Raw genomic sequence first — 19,352 nt, 5'->3', positions numbered from 1 at the left:
AATTCTTTTTAAGGCTGTATCTATGTTTATTGTTCTTTCGGTAGAATGCAAAGGTGAATAGGGATTATCTGCTGGAGCATGCCTAGAAGCTTTGAATTTAGTTGAAATACAATGCCTGTGCCTAAACACTAAGAGGGGTGGAGTTAGCTGCTTCAGCCAGCTTAGCTATGTAATTCATTTTGCTTATTTTTGAAAATGATTTTAAAATACTTGCCAGCAATTTTTAAACAATTTTTTATGTAAACTATTTTAAATTAGCCCGTTCAGGATATGCACAGATCTCAACCTCTTTTGTGGGTCTTTAACATGTTTCGTTTTAACAATAAAAAAATGTGTGAGATATCAGAGTGTTCTTTAAAAAATTGTGATTGGGTTTTATCCTTTTCCTATGCATCAGCCTATAAGTGGGACTGATCTTTGGTAAATTAACTTTAACTCAGAGTTAAGAAATGCCACATTTGTACATCTAGGAGGTATGGAAGTGTTTAACCCTTAGAAAGAGGCAATAAACAAGTTTAAGTGTGCATCATTGAAGGGCTTTAGTGAGAATTAATGAGTGAAATTATATACACTCAATAGATTACAGCAAACAAAACAATGTACCAATAAAAGTTCCTTTGGTATTTTAGTATTGACATTAATATCGATAAAGTTTCACACAAAAATTATCATCTTTGTTAAAAGTGTTTAATGTTATGAGACATAAAAAATGAATGTACTGAATCATATATTAATTATTTTAAATAGAATTTTGTAAATTATATTTAAAAGAGGATACTATAAGTCGCTTGCATAACAACTCTGGGGGAAAGAAAGATCGCCAATCCACCTTGAAAAATTGTAATCCAGTTCAAAACACCAGATACCTCTGGTTAATTAAAATCACATTATTTATTAACTTTACACTAGTATAAACAAATTTAGATTCTGCTCATTGTGTAAGAACCATGTGACATTCACAATTAGTGAACATTTTTAAAAACCTTCTTGAAATAGTATTTATCTTCAAAATGTTGTTGATATTTTGTGAGGTTTGGACACCTTAAAAGAATGATAAAATAGTGCTTGTAATTCCTTATAAAATACTCACAAAGGACTATTGAGGAGTAAAAAGAAGTAGTTCATACAGTAAATTCACAAACTACAGAGATTCATTTTTACTGGGAGATTTTAAAAACTCCAAAGTACAAACAAGTGCAAATACATTCGCTCGGGACAGTCACAGTTTGGCAATGTTTGGCAAGCAATATGCTTGGATATCTCTCTTCCTTTGACAATTTCAAGGATTTTCTTCTTTTCAATGAAAAATATGTAATGCCCTGCAAAAGAATATATAAAAACTTAGCAAATAAACCAGTTTCTAATTATATATATATATATATAAAAAAAAAGTTGTTAAAATGTTATGGTAACTTTAAGGTTAGCTTCAAGTGGGGGTAAAGTCAAAGTTAAACATTGATGAAATGCAATCAAAAATATATATAACTCCCCACCCCAAAAAAACTATCCCTTTTTGTTGTTGCTATCCTTTGTTAAAGAGTAAACCTAGGTAGGCTTATAGGAGCATGCATATCTCTGTAGCATTCTATGGCATCAGTGGTTGCAAATATGTATAAAGTTGCTTTAAACATTGTTGCAGACACTGCTCCCAGATAGCTAAAGCCACGTGCACACTTCTGAGTTCACCTTTGATTATTCTATAACAAAGGATACCAAGAGAACTAAGGAGAATTGATAACAGAAGCATGCTGTACATTTATGCCAAACAAAAAAACGTAATTTATGTAAGAACTTACCTGATAAATACATTTCTTTCATATTGGCAAGAGTCCATGAGCTAGTGACGTATGGGATATACAATCCTACCAGGAGGGGGTAAAGTTTCCCAAACCTCAAAATGCCTATAAATACACCCCTCACCACACCCACAATTCAGTTTAACAAATAGCTAAGTAGTGGGGTGAAAAAATAAGTAGTAAAAAATCAAACAAAAAGAGGAACTGGAAATAAAATTGTGCTTTTTATACAAAAATCATAACCACCATAAAAAGGGTGGGCCTCATGGACTCTTGCCAATATGAAAGAAATTAATTTATCAGGTAAGTTCTTACATAAATTATGTTTTCTTTCATGTAATTGGCAAGAATTTATGAGCTAGTGACCTATGGGATAGAAATACCCAAGATGTGGGAGATCACAGAAGAGTCACTAGAAAGGGAGGGATAAAATAAAAACAGCTATTTCCGCTGAAAAAAATTAAATCCACAAAAAAATAAATCTCTCTCTATAAATTTAAAGAAAAAAAAACTTAAATCATAAGCAGAAGAATCAAACTGAAACAGCTGCCTGAAGAACTTTTCTACCAAATACATCAAAATGGTAAAATTTAGTAAATGTATGCAAAGAAGACCAAGTTGCTGCTTTGCAAACCTGATCAACTGAAGCTTCATTCTTAAAAAACCCAAGAAGTGGCAGCTGATCTAGTAGAATGAGCTGTAATTCTCTGAGGCGGAGACTGCCCCGCCCTCCAAATAAGCCTTGTGAATCAAAAGTTTAACCAAGATGCCAAAGAAATTGCAGAGGACAAGAAAAAACAACAAATAGACTAGAAGTCTTCCTGAAATCTTTAGTAGCTTTGCCATATTATTTCAAAGCTCTTACAACATTCAAAGAATGTAAAGATCTTTCAAGAGTATTCTTAGGATTAGGACACAAGGAAGGAACAACAATTTCCCTACTAATGTTGTTAGAATTCACAACCTTAGGAAGAAATTTAAACCAAAGTCCGCAAAACAGCCTTATCCTGATGGAAAATCAGAAAAGGAGACTCACAAGAGAGAGCAGACAATTCAGAAACTCTTCTAGCTGAAGAGATAGCCAAAAGAATCAACACTTTCCAAGAAAGTAGTTTAATATGCAAAGAATGCATAGGCTCAAAAGGAGGAGCCTGCAAAGCCTTCAAAACAAAATTAAGACTATAAGGAGGAGAGTGATTTAACAACAGGCTTGATAAGAACCAAAGCCTGAACAAAACAGTGAATATCAGGAAGTTTAGCAATCTTTCTATGAAATAAAACAGAAAGAGCAGAGATTTATCTCTTCAATGCACTTGCAGACAAACCTTTATCCAAACCATCCTGAAGAAACTGTAAAATTCTAAGAATCCTAAAAGAATGCCAAATTGGCAATGCTTGTCTAGAAAAGACAATCTCAGAAACCGATAGCGGTCTGGATAAATCAGAATATGAAGATACGCAGTCCTGTAAGTCTATTGAGGACATGTAATGACCTTGCTGAACAAAAGGCAGAATAGTCCTTATAGTCTCCATCTTGAAAGTTGAGACCCTTACAAATTGATTCAAAAACTTCAGATCCAGAACTGGTCTGAAAGAATTTTCCTTCTTCAGGACAATGAATAGATTTGAATAAAAACCCAGAACCTGTTCCAGAATTGGAACCGGTACAATTACTCCTAAAAGCTCTAGATCTGAAACACACTTCAGAAAGGCCTGAGCTTTCATGGGATTTGTTGGAACGTGAGAGAGAATAATTCTTCTCACAGTAAGTCTTATTCTGAAACCTATTTGATACCCCTGAGAGACAATATTCTGAATCCAATTATTCTGAATGGAACCTGCCCAAACGTCTTGAAATAATTTCAATCTGCCCCCCACCAGCAGAACTGAATTGAGGGCCGCACCTTCATGCAGTCTTGTGGACTGGCTTTGGTTTCTTATAAGGCTTGGATTTATTCCAACTCGAGGATGGCTTCCAATTGGAGCCAGAGTCCTTAGGGGAAGGAGTAGTTTTCTGTTCTCTATTTTGACGAAAGGAGCGAAACCGATTAGAAGCTTTAGATTTGCCCTTAGACTTTTTATCTTGAGGCAAAAAAACTCCCTTCCCCGCAGTAATAGTGGAAATAATAGAATCCAACTGGGAACCAAACAAATTATTACCCTGGAATGATAGATAGTAATCTAGATTTAGATACCATGTCAGCATTCCATGATTTGAGCCATAAAGCTATTCTAGCTAAAATAGCCAAAGACATAGATTTAACATTAATCTTGACGACATCAAAAATAGCATCACAGATAAAATGATTAGCATGTTGAAGCAAACGAACAATGCTATGCAAATCAGAGTTTATTTACCGTTGTGCTAAGCTATCCAACCAAAAAAGTTGATGCAGCCGCAACATCAGCCATAGAAATGGCAGGTCTGAGAATATAGCCAGAATGCAAATAAGCTTTCCTTAGATAAGATTTAATTTTCATATCTAAAGGATCCTTAAAATAAGTACTATCTTCCATTGGTAGTACGTTTAGCAAGAGTAGAAATAGCCCCATCAACCTTAGGGACTTTTTCCCAAAACTCTAATTTAGCCACTGGCAAAGGATACAACTTTTTAAACCTTGAAGAAGGAACAAAAGAAGAACCAGGCTTAGACCATTCCTTAACAATCACATCAGAAATAGCATCAGGAACAGGAAAAATCTCAGGAATAGTTACAGGAGGTTTATAAACAGAATTTAAACGTTTACTGGATTTATTATCAAGAGGACCAGACTCCTCAATGAAGTAAGAGAGATCCTCATCAGAGGAGGATATATCAGTATGTTGCCGGTCATTACAAATTTCATCATTATTACGAGAAGTTTTAAAAGACCTTTTACGTTTATTTGAAGGCGGTATAGCAGCCATAGCCTTCTGTATCGCATCAGCAATATAATTTTTTATATCAACAGGGATATCATGTACGTTAGATGTTGACAGAACAATAGATACTGTACTAGCACTAATAGAAACCTTTTCTGCATGCAAAAGCTTATTATGGCAACTGTTACACACTACAGCTGGAGATATAATCCCCACTAGCTTACAACAGATACACTTAACTTTGGTAGAACTGTGTTCAGGCAGCATGGTTTCTACAGCAGCTTCTGAGACAGGATCAGATTGAGACATCTTGAAAAATATAAAATAAAAAATAACATTTAAACAGAAATATCTTATTTCCACATACAGCAGTTTCGGGAATGGGAAAAAATGCAAATGCTAAAATTGGCAAAAAAAAAGCAAATAGCATAGCCCTCTGAGCATAAAGAAGGCAAGGAGCATATAGGAAGTGGGGTAAAATAAAACTAAATGTTTTTAACGCCAAGCATGACACACAACGCAAAAGGAAGTTGAGAATTGTTTTTGGCGCCAACAAACATCCGTAAATGACGCAACTTGCGTCATAAATGCAATTTTGCGCCAAACAACCTAGCGTCAACTAAGACCCAGGAAATGACGAACATGCGTCATTACAGACGCACATTCACGCCAAAAGAATTTCTCGCACAGAGAATTATGCAATAAAACATAATTTATGCTTACCTGATAAATTTATTTCTCTTGTAGTGTATCCAGTCCACGGATCATCCATTACTTGTGGGATATTCTCCTTCCCAACAGGAAGTTGCAAGAGCATCACCCACAGCAGAGCTGCTATATAGCTCCTCCCCTCACTGCCATATCCAGTCATTCGACCGAAACAAGACGAGAAAGGAGAAACCATAGGGTGAAGTGGTGACTGTAGTTTAATTAAAATTTAGACCTGCCTTAAAAGGACAGGGCGGGCCGTGGACTGGATACACTACAAGAGAAATACATTTATCAGGTAAGCATAAATTATGTTTTCTCTTGTTAAGTGTATCCAGTCCACGGATCATCCATTACTTGTGGGATACCAATACCAAAGCTAAAGTACACGGATGATGGGAGGGACAAGGCAGGAACTTAAACGGAAGGAACCACTGCCTGTAGAACCTTTCTCCCAAAAACAGCCTCCGAAGAAGCAAAAGTGTCAAATTTGTAAAATTTTGAAAAGGTGTGAAGCGAAGACCAAGTCGCAGCCTTGCAAATCTGTTCAACAGAGGCCTCATTTTTAAAGGCCCAGGTAGAAGCCACAGCTCTAGTAGAATGAGCTGTAATCCTTTCAGGGGGTTGCTGTCCAGCAGTCTCATAGGCTAAGCGTATTATGCTCCAAAGCCAAAAAGAGAGAGGTTGTCGAAGCTTTTTGACCTCTCCTCTGTCCAGAGTAAACGACAAACAGGGCAGATATTTGACGAAAATCTTTAGTAGCCTGTAAGTAAAATTTCAAGGCACGGCCTACGTCCAGATTATGCAAAAGACGTTCCTTCTTTGAAGAAGGATTAGGACACAATGATGGAACAACAATCTCTTGATTGATATTCCTGTTAGAAACCACCTTAGGTAAAAACCCAGGTTTGGTACGCAGAACTACCTTGTCTGAATGAAAAATCAGATAAGGAGAATCACAATGTAAGGCAGATAACTCAGAGACTCTTTGAGCCGAGGAAATAGCCATCAAAAACAGAACTTTCCAAGATAAAAGTTTAATATCAATGGAATGAAGGGGTTCAAACGGAACTCCCTGAAGAACTTTAAGAACCAAGTTTAAGCTCCACGGGGGAGCAACAGTTTTAAACACAGGCTTAATCCTAACCAAAGCCTGACAAAATGCCTGGACGTCTGGAACTTCTGCCAGACGCTTGTGCAAAAGAATAGACAGAGCAGAGATCTGTCCTTTTAAAGAACTAGCTGATAAGCCTTTGTCCAAACCCTCTTGGAGAAAGGACAATATCCTAGGAATCCTAACCTTACTCCATGAGTAACTCTTGGATTCACACCAATAAAGATATTTACACCATATCTTATGGTAGATTTTCCTGGTGACAGGCTTCCGAGCCTGTATTAAGATATCAATGACTGACTCGGAGAAGCCACGCCTTGATAGAATCAAGCGTTCAATCTCCATGCAGTCAGTCTCAGAGAAAGTAGATTTGGATGACTGAAAGGACCTTGTATTAGAAGGTCCTGCCTCAGCGGCAGAGTCCATGGTGGAAGAGATGACATGTCCACTAGGTCTGCATACCAGGTCCTGCGTGGCCACGCAGGCGCTATCAGAATCACCGATGCTCTCTCCTGTTTGATTTTGGCAATCAGTTGAGGGAGCAGAGGAAACGGTGGAAACACATAGGCCAGGTTGAAGAACCAAGGAGCTGCTAGAGCATCTATCAGCGTTGCTCCCGGGTCCCTGGACCTGGATCCGTAACAAGGAAGCTTGGCGTTCTGGCGAGACGCCATGAGATCCAGTTCTGGTTTGCCCCAACGATGGACCAGTTGAGCAAACACCTCCGGATGGAGTTCCCACTCCCCCGGATGAAAAGTCTGACGACTTAGAAAATCCGCCTCCCAGTTCTCTACGCCTGGGATGTGGATCGCTGACAGGTGGCAAGAGTGAGACTGTGCCCAGCAAATTATCTTTGAGACTTCTAACATTGCTAGGGAACTCCTGGTTCCCCCTTGATGGTTGATGTAAGCCACAGTCGTGATGTTGTCCGACTGAAATCTGATGAACCTCAGTGTTGCTAACTGAGGCCAAGCTAGAAGAGCATTGAATATTGCTCTTAACTCCAGAATATTAATTGGGAGGAGTTTCTCCTCCTGAGTCCACGATCCCTGAGCCTTCAGGGAGTTCCAGACTGTGCCCCAACCTAGAAGGCTGGCATCTGTTGTTACAATCGTCCAATCTGTCCTGCGAAAGGTCATACCCTTGGACAGATGGACCCGAGAAAGCCACCAGAGAAGAGAATCTCTGGTCTCTTGATCCAGAGTTAGTAGAGGGGACAAATCTGAGTAATCCCCATTCCACTGACTTAGCATGCATAATTGCAGCGGTCTGAGATGCAGGCACGCAAATGACACTATGTCCATTGCCGCTACCATTAAGCCGATTACTTCCATGCACTGAGCCACTGACGGGCGTGGAATGGAATGAAAAACACGGCAAGCATTTAGAAGTTTTGATAACCTGGACTCCGTCAGGTAAATTTTCATCTCTACAGAATCTATAATAGTCCCTAGGAAGGAGACTCTTGTGAGTGGTGATAGAGAACTCTTTTCCACGTTCACTTTCCACCCATGCGACCTCAGAAATGCCAGAACTATCTCTGTATGAGACTTGGCAATTTGAAAGCTTGACGCCTGTATCAGGATGTCGTCTAGATACGGAGCCACCGCTATGCCTCGCGGTCTTAGAACCGCCAGAAGTGAGCCCAGAACCTTTGTAAAAATTCTCGGGGCAGTGGCCAACCCGAAGGGAAGTGCCAGAAATTGGTAATGCCTGTCTAGAAAGGCAAACCTTAGGAACCGATGATGATCTTTGTGAATCGCTATGTGAAGCTAGGCATCCTTTAAGTCCACTGTGGTCATGTACTGACCCTCTTGGATCATGGGTAGGATGGTCCGAATAGTTTCCATTTTGAATGATGGAACTCTGAGGAATTTGTTTAAGATCTTTAGATCCAAGATTGGTCTGAAGGTTCCCTCTTTCTTGGGAACCACAAACAGATTTGAATAAAATCCCTGTCCTTGTTCCGTACGCGGAACTGGATGGATCACTCCCATTACTAGGAGGTCTTGCACACAGCTTAGGAATGCCTCTTTCTTTATCTGGTTTGCTGATAACCTTGAAAGATGAAATCTCCCTTGTGGAGGAGAAGCTTTGAAGTCCAGAAGATATCCCTGAGATATGATCTCCAACGCCCAGGGATCCTGACCATCTCTTGCCCACGCCTGGGCGAAGAGAGAAAGTCTGCCCCCCACTAGATCCGTTTCCGGATAGGGGGCCATTCCTTCATGCTGTCTTGGGGGCAGCAGCAGGCTTTCTGGCCTGCTTGCCCTTGTTCCAGGACTGGTTAGGTTTCCAGGCCTGTCTGGAATGAGCAACAGTTCCCTCTTGTTTTGAAGCGGAGGAAGTTGATGCTGCTCCTGCCTTGAAATTTCGAAAGGCATGAAAATTAGACTGTTTGGCCTTTGATTTGGCCCTGTCCTGAGGAAGGGTATGACCCTTGCCTCCAGTAATGTCAGCAATAATTTCCTTCAAGCCAGGCCTGAATAAGGTCTGCCCCTTGAAAGGAATGTTGAGCAATTTAGACTTTGAAGTCACGTCAGCTGATCAGGATTTAAGCCATAGCGCCCTACGCGCCTGGATGGCGAATCCGGAATTCTTAGCCATTAGTTTAGTCAAATGAACAATGGCATCAGAAACAAACGAGTTAGCTAGCTTAAGCGTTCTAAGCTTGTCAATAATTTCACTCAATGGAGCTGTCTGGATGGCCTCTTCCAGGGCCTCAAACCTGAATGCCGCCGCAGCAGTGACAGGCGCAATGCATGCAAGGGGCTGTAAAATAAAACCTTGTTGAATAAACATTTTCTTAAGGTAACCCTCCAATTTTTTATCCATTGGATCTGAAAAAGCACAACTGTCCTCAACCGGGATAGTGGTACGCTTTGCTAAAGTAGAAACTGCTCCCTCCACCTTAGGGACCGTCTGCCATAAGTCCCGTGTAGTGGCGTCTATTGGAAACATTTTTCTAAATATAGGAGGTGGGGAAAAGGGCACACCGGGTCTATCCCACTCCTTGCTAATAATTTCTGTAAGCCTTTTAGGTATAGGAAAAACGTCAGTACACACCGGCACCGCATAGTATCTATCCAGCCTACACAATTTCTCTGGAATTGCAACTGTGTTACAGTCATTCAGAGCAGCTAATACCTCCCCAAGCAATACACTGAGGTTCTCAAGCTTAAATTTAAAATTAGAAATCTCTGAATCAGGTTTCCCCGAGTCAGAGATGTCACCCACAGACTGAAGCTCTCCGTCCTCATGTTCTGCATACTGTGACGCAGTATCAGACATGGCTCTAACAGCATTTGCGTGCTCTGTATCTCTCCTAACCCCAGAGCTATCGCGCTTGCCTCTTAATTCAGGCAATCTAGATAATACTTCTGACAGGGTATTATTCATGATTGCAGCCATATTAGCGTGCGTCCCCTGAGCGGGAGGCGAAGGGTCTGACACGTGGGGAGAGTTAGTCGGCATAACTTCCCCCTCGACAGAACCCTCTGGTGATAATTATTTTATAGATAAAGACTGATCTTTACTGTTTAAGGTGAAATCAATACATTTAGTACACATTCTCCTATGGGGCTCCACCATGGCTTTCAAACATAATGAACAAGTAGGTTCCTCTGTGTCAGACATGTTTAAACAGACTAGCAATGAGACTAGCAAGCTTGGAAAACACTTTAAAACAAGTTTACAAGCAATATAAAAAACGTTACTGCGCCTTTAAGAAACACAAATTTCCCCAAATTTTGAAATAACCGTGAAAAAATGCAGTTACACTAACAAAATTTTTACAGTGTATGTAATAAGTTAGCAGAGCATTGCACCCACTTGCGAATGGATGATTAACCCCTTAATACCAAAAACGGAATAACAAATGACAAAAACGTTTTTTTAACAGTCACAACAACTGCCACAGCTCTACTGTGGCTTTTTACCTCCCTCAATACGACTTTTGAAGCCTTTTGAGCCCTTCAGAGAAGTCCTGGATCATGCAGGAAGAAGCTGGATGTCTGTGTCTGTAATTTTTTCTGTGCAAAAAAATGCTAAAATAGGCCTCTCCCACTCATATTACAACAGTGGGAAGCCTCAGGGAACTGTTTCTAGGCAAAATTCAAGCCAGCCATGTGGAAAAAAATAGGCCCCAATAAGTTTTATCACCAAACATATGTAAAAAACAATTAAACATGCCAGCAAACGTTTTAAAATACACTTTTATAAGAGTATGTATCTCTATTAATAAGCCTGATACCAGTGGCTATCACTGCATTTAAGGCTTTACTTACATTACTTCGGTATCAGCAGCATTTTCTAGCAAATTCCATCCCTAGAAAAATATTTTAACTGCACATACCTTATTACAGGAAAACCTGCATGCTATTCCCCCTCTGAAGTTACCTCACTCCTCAGAATATGTGAGAACAGCAAAGGATCTTAGTTACTGCTGCTAAGATCATAGAAAACGCAGGCAGATTCTTCTTCTAAATACTGCCTGAGATAAACAGTACACTCCGGTACCATTTAAAAATAACAAACTTTTGATTGAAGAAATAAACTAAGTATAAAACACCACAGTCCTCTTACGACCTCCATCTTAGTTAAGAGTTGCAAGAGAATGACTGGATATGGCAGTGAGGGGAGGAGCTATATAGCAGCTCTGCTGTGGGTGATGCTCTTGCAACTTCCTGTTGGGAAGGAGAATATCCCACAAGTAATGGATGATCCGTGGACTGGATACACTTAACAAGAGAAATAACAGCATTTTGCGTCCTCATGAGCCTAATTTGCCCGCAAGTTATTTAAAGAAAAAACAAGTCAAATTGAAAAGACAATACCCCAGGTAAGAAAAGCCTCCTAAAACATGATTCCCATAATGAAACTGCCAGACTGCAAAGGGAAATACACACATATATATATATATATATATACTTACCGAAAGACACCCATCCACATATAGCAGATAGCCAAACCAGTACTGAAAGCTATCAGCAGAGGTAATGGTATATTAGAGTATATCGTCTATCTGAAAAGGGAGGTAGGAGATGAATCTCTACGACCGATAACAGAGAACCCTTGAAAAGATTTCCCGCGAGGGAACCATAAAATCAAATAGGAGATACTCTCTTCACATCCCTCTGACAAACACTGTACTCTGAGAGGAATTGGGCTTCAGAATGCTTAGAAGCGCTTATCACATCAGAAATCATAAAAAAACAAGCACAAACTTACTTCACCACCTCCATAGGAAGCAAAGTTTGTAAAACTGAATTGTGGGTGTGGTGTACAACTACTCGCTGCTCTGTCTTTTATTCAGTTATTTATCCATGAGCTAGCATTTTCAGCTATCACCTGTCCCTTAATTTTGTACAATAATGTTTTGTGTGGCGCTGTATCAAAACTCTTTACAAAATCCAAGTATATCATATTAACTGCTTATTTTTTATCTATATTTTTACTTACTGCCTCATGGAATATAATTAGATTAATCTAACATGTTCTATTTCTTATTAAAACCATGCTGATTTAAATTTATAATCTTGTTTACACAAATATACTCCTCAATATAATCTTATATAATCCCTCCACTACTGATGTCAGACTAAATGGTCTATAATTTCCCGGATCAGCCCTGCTTCCCTTTTTAAAAAGTGGCACCACATCAACTTTACGCCAGTCGGGGTACTATTGCCTGAGAATAATGAGTCTTGAAATATTAAGAGTAGAGCTTTTGCTATAACAGTGCTAAATCCCCTTAAAAACCCTTTGGTGTATTCCATCTTCAGCAATAAGGGCACAATTTATCATCATTGCAGGTAGACAGCTTCGCAAGTAGTAAACCTGTTTGCCTGCAATTGCCACTTGTGATGCAGCATTACATGACAAAATTGCACAAGAGGTTTCTTGTGCAATACTGCCCCAAGCTCCTGCACTACCAATTGTGCAAGAGCAGAACATGTCAATCACCCCAAACGAGTGAGTGTCAGGGTGATTGATCTCACCACCTATGAGGTGGCAAAGAGGCAATAGAAGCAGTGTCCGCAGGCCTGCATATCCTTAAAACATGCAAATGCAGCCTCATAAATTTACTTTTAAGTCTCTGAAACTCAAAGGACTATCACTTCAACTGTGACATTCAGAACATAAAACAGTACTTAAAAGGGAGTAAGCTTTTTGGAGAAACACAATTATACAGTAACTTTCTGTACAATTTATTTTAAATGAATTGAGTGTAAGATGACGACATTAGAAGGTAGACTAAATTTTCCTTAAAGGGACATGAAACCCCCCAAAATACTCTCATGATTCAGATAGAGAATACAATTTTAAACAACTTTCAAATTTACTTCTATTATTTAATTTGCTTCCTTCTCTTGTTATCCTTTGCTGAAAGGTTTATCTTGGCAAGCTCAGGAGCAGCAAAGAACCTAGGTTTTAGGTGCAGATTGGTGGCTGCATATATATATACTAATTGTCATTTGCTCCACCATGTGTTCAGTTAGAAACCAGTAATGCATTGCTGCTCCTTCAACAAATGATACCAAGAGAATGAAACAAATGAGATAACAGAAGTAAATTAGAAAGTTGATTAAAATTGTATGCTCTATCTGAATCATGAAAGAAACATTTTGGGTTTCATGTCCGTTTAACATGGCAGTTGGGAAGCATGTGTGTTTTGTGAACTGGATACTATTTGCTCATTTGCTAAAAAAGGGGTTTCCCTTGCATATTATTTATGAATTTATGTTATTCCTAACGTCAACAGAAAGATGACGCTGAAATAAAATGTTCTGTTTAACTTCAATGTTTGCTTATGGAGTGTGAGAAGAAGCACTTACACAACAAAAGTTTATTCATGCCTGAGAGCAATGTAAATGTTGTTAGGATGGATTACTTATACTTTAATAAATATGCTTTAGCAGCATTATTTTCTAACCTTGGAGCTATAACTAATTTGTTATAATGACGCACAAATACATTTTCATCTACAATGACTTTTGATTGCCTTAAGCAGTACCTGAATTAATTTCAAATCACCAGTGTGAAGAGTTATTCTGATTTGCCTAGAAACAAACAGAGAAAGAAAAATGAATAGTTTGTAATCAACATATTTTTACTGCCAGAGAAAACAGGGAGTCTAAAAGAAGACAATAACTTCTAGGTCTCTCTTTAACTAAGTGCCAAATACATACCAAAAGAAGTTGACTATCAGCATACTCTAATACAACTTACCTAGTGTCAGAGGATTTTATAATAGTACTAGCAACGAGTTCTTTTAAATCAGTATTACATTAAAAAAAAAAACACAATTTTCTAGCTGTAATGTTTATTTTAAATAATAACTGCGGCGCTTGCCAGGTCCCTAATGAAATGTGCCCCTTGATCTCCAAAGAGATCTCCCTCATCCTTTGTCTATTGACTGCATCCCTGTGCCCTGTATATGTAAATAGTCACAGATCTAGCTAAATCTTAGTAGATCTTGTTTTAATAATATCACCAAGTATAATAAAAGGGGCACATGGAGAAAGAATGTAAACCCTCTACATAATATTATAAGGGACACATTTTTAATAGCTACCGCCATGAAATGTAAAGTAAGTAGATTGAGGGACATGGTATTAACCAAAGCTACAGCAAAAAAAAGGGACACTAAAGTCAAAATTAAACTTTTATGAATCAGTTAATGCAGTTTTAAGACACTTTCCAGTTTACCATCACTATCAAATTGTGCACAGTATTTTTATATGTACACTTTGTGAGGAACCAGATACTATGAGCATATGCAAGAGTTCGTAGTGTATACGTATAGGAGTCTGTGTCTTATGGCTGTCACATGGTTCAGGGGTGTAAAACAAAAAATGAAATGTATGCTTACCTGATAAATGTATTTATTTCTTGACACAGTGAGTCCACGGATCATCTCTAATTACTATTGGGAATATCACTCCTGCCCAGCAGGAGGAGGCAAAGAGCACCACAACAAAGCTGTTAAATATCACCTCCCTTCCCTCCAACCCCAGTCATTTGACAGAAGTAAAAGGAGAGAAAGGAAGTAAAAAGGTGCAGAGGTGCCTGAGGTTTATAACATAATAAAAACGGTCTAAATAAACAGGACTCACCGTGTCAAGAAATAAATAAATTTATCAGGTAAGCATAAATTTAGTTTTCTAATGACACAGTGAGTCCACGGATCATCTCTAATTACTATTGGGAATCAATACCCAAGCTAGAGGACACATATGATAAGGGAGGGACAAGACAGGGAACCTAAACGGAAGGCACCACTGCTTGAAGAACCTTTCTCCCAAAAGCGGCCTCAGCCGAGGCAAAAGTGTCAAATTTGTAGAACTTTGAAAAAAAAACAGTCCAGCAAAGGATATGAAACCCCAAAACAAAGCTCACAAACCAATAAAATAAATTAAAATATCCCAAGGCAAGGGATATATTTTATTAAAAAGTAGTATAAAAACAATACAAGAAATTCTGCTATGCGTTTCAAGATGCTGCTGGCACCTTTTCATCAGGCAGCATCTTGAAACGCATAGCAGAATTTCTTGTATTGTTTTTATACTACTTCTTAATAAAATATATCCCTTGCCTTGGGATATTTTCATTTATTTTATTGGTTTGTGAGCTTTATTTTGGGGTTTCATATCCTTTGCTGGACTGTGGATCCTGTTCTTTGGAGTGAGTCAGCTGTTAGACTCTGATTAGCTTGCACTACATTATAGTGCGCTCCATTTGTGAGTACCCATTTATTTTTAAGGGGATCATTTCTGGGGAAAACCTTATATTACAGACCACATTCAAATTGTGCAGAAGCCATTCCTTCTGAGAAGTAGGATTAGGACACAAGGAAGGAACAACAATCTCCTGATTAAAGTTTTGATCAGAAACAACCTTAGAAAGAAAACCTAATTTAATATGCAAAACCTCCTTATCTGAATAAAAATTAAGGTAAGGAGACTCAAACCGCAGAGAACTCTGATACTCTGCGTGCAGACGCAATAGCAACAAGAAATAAAACTTTCCAAGATAACTCAATATCCAACAAATTCATAGGATCAAACGGAACCCATTGAAGAGCCCTAAAAACCAAATTAAGACTCCATAGCGGAGTAACTGGTTTGAACACAGGTCTGATCCTGATCAAGGCTGATCAATGTCCCTATGAACGATTTTGAAAAGCCCCGCTTGGAAAAAACATAATTTATGTAAGAACTTACCTGATAAATTCATTTCTTTCATATTAGCAAGAGTCCATGAGCTAGTGACGTATGGGATATACATTCCTACCAGGAGGGGCAAAGTTTCCCAAACCTCAAAATGCCTATAAATACACCCCTCACCACACCCACAAATCAGTTTAACGAATAGCCAAGAAGTGGGGTGATAAGAAAAAAGTGCGAAAGCATATAAAATAAGGAATTGGAATAATTGTGCTTTATACAAAAAAATAATAACCACCACAAAAAGGGTGGGCCTCATGGACTCTTGCTAATATGAAAGAAATGAATTTATCACGTAAGTTCTTACATAAATTATGTTTTCTTTCATGTAATTAGCAAGAGTCCATGAGCTAGTGACGTATGGGATAATGACTACCCAAGATGTGGATCTTTCCACGCAAGAGTCACTAGAGAGGGAGGGATAAAATAAAGACAGCCAATTCCTGCTGAAAATAATCCACACCCAAAATAAAGTTTAATGAAAACATAAGCAGAAGATTCAAACTGAAACCGCTGCCTGAAGTACTTTTCTACCAAAAACTGCTTCAGAAGAAGAAAACACATCAAAATGGTAGAATTTAGTAAAAGTATGCAAAGAGGACCAAGTTGCTGCTTTGCAAATCTGATCAACCGAAGCTTCATTCCTAAACGCCCAGGAAGTAGAAACTGACCTAGTAGAATGAGCTGTAATCCTTTGAGGCGGAGTTTTACCCGACTCGACATAGGCATGATGAATTAAAGATTTCAACCAAGATGCCAAAGAAATGGCAGAAGCTTTCTGGCCTTTTCTAGAACCGGAAAAGATAACAAATAGACTAGAAGTCTTTCGGAAAGACTTAGTAGCTTCAACATAATATTTCAAAGCTCTAACAACATCCAAAGAATGCAACAATTTCTCCTTAGAATTTCTTAGGATTAGGACATAATGAAGGAACCACAATTTCTCTACTAATGTTGTTGGAAATCACAACCTTAGGTAAAAAATCAAAAGAAGTTCGCAACACCGCCTTATCCTGATGAAAAATCAGAAAAGGAGACTCACAAGAAAGAGCAGATAATTCAGAGACTCTTCTGGCAAAAGAGATCGCCAAAAGGAACAAAACTTTCCAAGAAAGTAATTTAATGTCCAATGAATGCATGGGTTCAAAAGGAGGAGCTTGAAGAGCCCCCAGAACCAAATTCAAACTCCAAGGAGGAGAAATTGACTTAATGACAGGTTTTATACGAACCAAAGCTTGTACAAAACAATGAATATCAGGAAGATTAGCAATCTTTCTGTGAAAAAGAACAGAAAGAGCAGAGATTTGTCCTTTCAAGGAACTTGCGGACAAACCTTTATCTAAACCATCCTGAAGAAACTGTAAAATTCTCGGTATTCTAAAAGAATGCCAAGAAAAATGATGAAAGACACCAAGAAATATATATAATAATATAATATATCTCTCTAGATACAGATTTACGAGCCTGTAACATAGTATTAATCACAGAGTCAGAGAAACCTCTTTGACCAAGAATCAAGCGTTCAATCTCCATACCTTTAAATTTAAGGATTTGAGATCCTGATGGAAAAAAGGACCTTGCGACAGAAGGTCTGGTCTTAACGGAAGAGTCCACGGTTGGCAAGAGGCCATCCGGACAAGATCCGCATACCAAAACCTGTGAGGCCATGCCGGAGCTACCAGCAGAACAAACGAGCATTCCTTCAGAATCTTGGAGATTACTCTTGGAAGAACTACTAGAGGCGGAAAGATATAGGCAGGATGATACTTCCAAGGAAGTGATAATGCATCCACTGCCTCTGCCTGAGGATCCCGGGATCTGGACAGATACCTGGGAAGTTTCTTGTTTAGATGAGACGCCATCAGATCTATTTCTGGAAGTTCCCACATTTGAACAATCTGAAGAAATACCTCTGGGTGAAGAGACCATTCGCCCGGATGCAACGTTTGGCGACTGAGATAATCCGCTTCCCAATTGTCTATACCTGGGATATGAACCGCAGAGATTAGACAGGAGCTGGATTCCGCCCAAACCAGAATTCGAGATACTTCTTTCATAGCCAGAGGACTGTGAGTCCCTCCTTGATGATTGATGTATGCCACAGTTGTGACATTGTCTGTCTGAAAACAAATGAACGATTCTCTCTTCAGAAGAGGCCAAGACTGAAGAGCTCTGAAAATTGCACGGAGTTCCAAAATATTGATCGGTAATCTCCCCTCCTGAGATTCCCAAACTCCTTGTGCCGTCAGAGATCCCCACACAGCTCCCCAACCTGTAAGACTTGCATCTGTTGAAATTACAGTCCAGGTCGGAAGAACAAAAGAAGCCCCCTGAATTAAACGATGGTGATCTGTCCACCACGTCAGAGAGTGTCGTACAATCGGTTTTAAAGATATTAATTGAGATATCTTTGTGTAATCCCTGCACCATTGATTCAGCATACAGAGCTGAAGAGGTCGCATGTGAAAACGAGCAAAGGGGATCGCGTCCGATGCAGCAGTCATAAGACCTAGAATTTCCATGCATAAGGCTACCGAAGGGAATGATTGTGACTGAAGGTTTCGACAAGCTGAAATCAATTTTAGACGTCTCTTGTCTGTCAAAGACAGAGTCATGGACACTGAATCTATCTGGAAACCCAGAAAGGTTACCCTTGTCTGAGGAATCAATGAACTTTTTAGTGAATTGATCCTCCAACCATGATCTTGAAGAAACAACACAAGTCGATTCGTATGAGATTCTGCTAAATGTAAAGACTGAGCAAGTACCAAGATATCGTCCAAATAAGGAAATACCACAATACCCTGTTCTCTGATTACAGACAGAAGGGCACCGAGAACCTTTGTAAAAATTCTTGGAGCTGTAGCTAGGCCAAACGGCAGAGCCACAAACTGGTAATGCTTGTCCAGGAAAGAGAATCTCAGGAACTGATAGTGATCTGAAAAAACGTAACCTGCCCCCTACCAGCTGAGCTGGAATGAGGGCCGCACCTTCATGTGGACTTAGAAGCTGGCTTTGCTTTTCTAGAAGGCTTGGATTTATTCCAGACTGGAGATGGTTTCCAAACTGAAACTGCTCCTGAGGATGAAGGATCAGGCTTTTGTTCTTTGTTGAAACGAAAGGAACGAAAACGATTATTAGCCCTGTTTTTACCCTTAGATTTTTTATCCTGTGGTAAAAAAGTTCCTTTCCCACCAGTAACAGTTGAGATAATAGAATCCAACTGAGAACCAAATAATTTGTTACCCTGGAAAGAAAGGGAAAGTTGAGTCGATTTAGAAGACATATCAGCATTCCAAGTTTTAAGCCATAAAGCTCTTCTAACTAAAATAGCTAGAGACATAAACCTGACATCAACTCTGATAATATCAAAAATGGCATCACAGATAAAATTATTAGCATGTTGAAGAAGAATAATAATATTATGAGAATCATGATCTGTTACTTGTTGCGCTAAAGTTTCCAACCAAAAAGTTGAAGCTGCAGCAACATCAGCCAATGATATAGCAGGTCTAAGAAGATTACCTGAACGCAGATAAGCTTTTCTTAGAAAGGATTCAATTTTCCTATCTAAAGGATCCTTAAACGAAGTACCATCTACCGTAGGAATAGTAGTACGTTTAGCAAGGGTAGAAATAGCCCCA

General features: G+C 39.0%; 1 protein-coding gene across 1 annotated transcript in view; it reads right to left on the bottom strand.

Annotated features, from left to right (window-relative positions):
• Positions 1-673: 673 nt before the first annotated feature.
• The window catches only part of TPST2 (tyrosylprotein sulfotransferase 2), a 254,414-nt gene continuing 235,735 nt past the window's right edge, over positions 674-19,352 (bottom strand). Inside the window, exons 6-7 of the mRNA XM_053702085.1 lie at positions 13,497-13,542; positions 674-1,319 (exon numbers count right to left, since the gene is read on the bottom strand). Coding sequence (XP_053558060.1) covers positions 13,513-13,542 — 30 coding nt within the window. The 3' untranslated portion in view covers positions 674-1,319; positions 13,497-13,512. The remainder of the gene's footprint in view (positions 1,320-13,496; positions 13,543-19,352) is intronic.

This window comes from Bombina bombina, chromosome 2 (genome assembly GCF_027579735.1).
Source record: "Bombina bombina isolate aBomBom1 chromosome 2, aBomBom1.pri, whole genome shotgun sequence".
NCBI classification, from domain to species: domain Eukaryota; kingdom Metazoa; phylum Chordata; class Amphibia; order Anura; family Bombinatoridae; genus Bombina; species Bombina bombina.
This window is presented reverse-complemented; position numbering and strand designations above follow the sequence as displayed.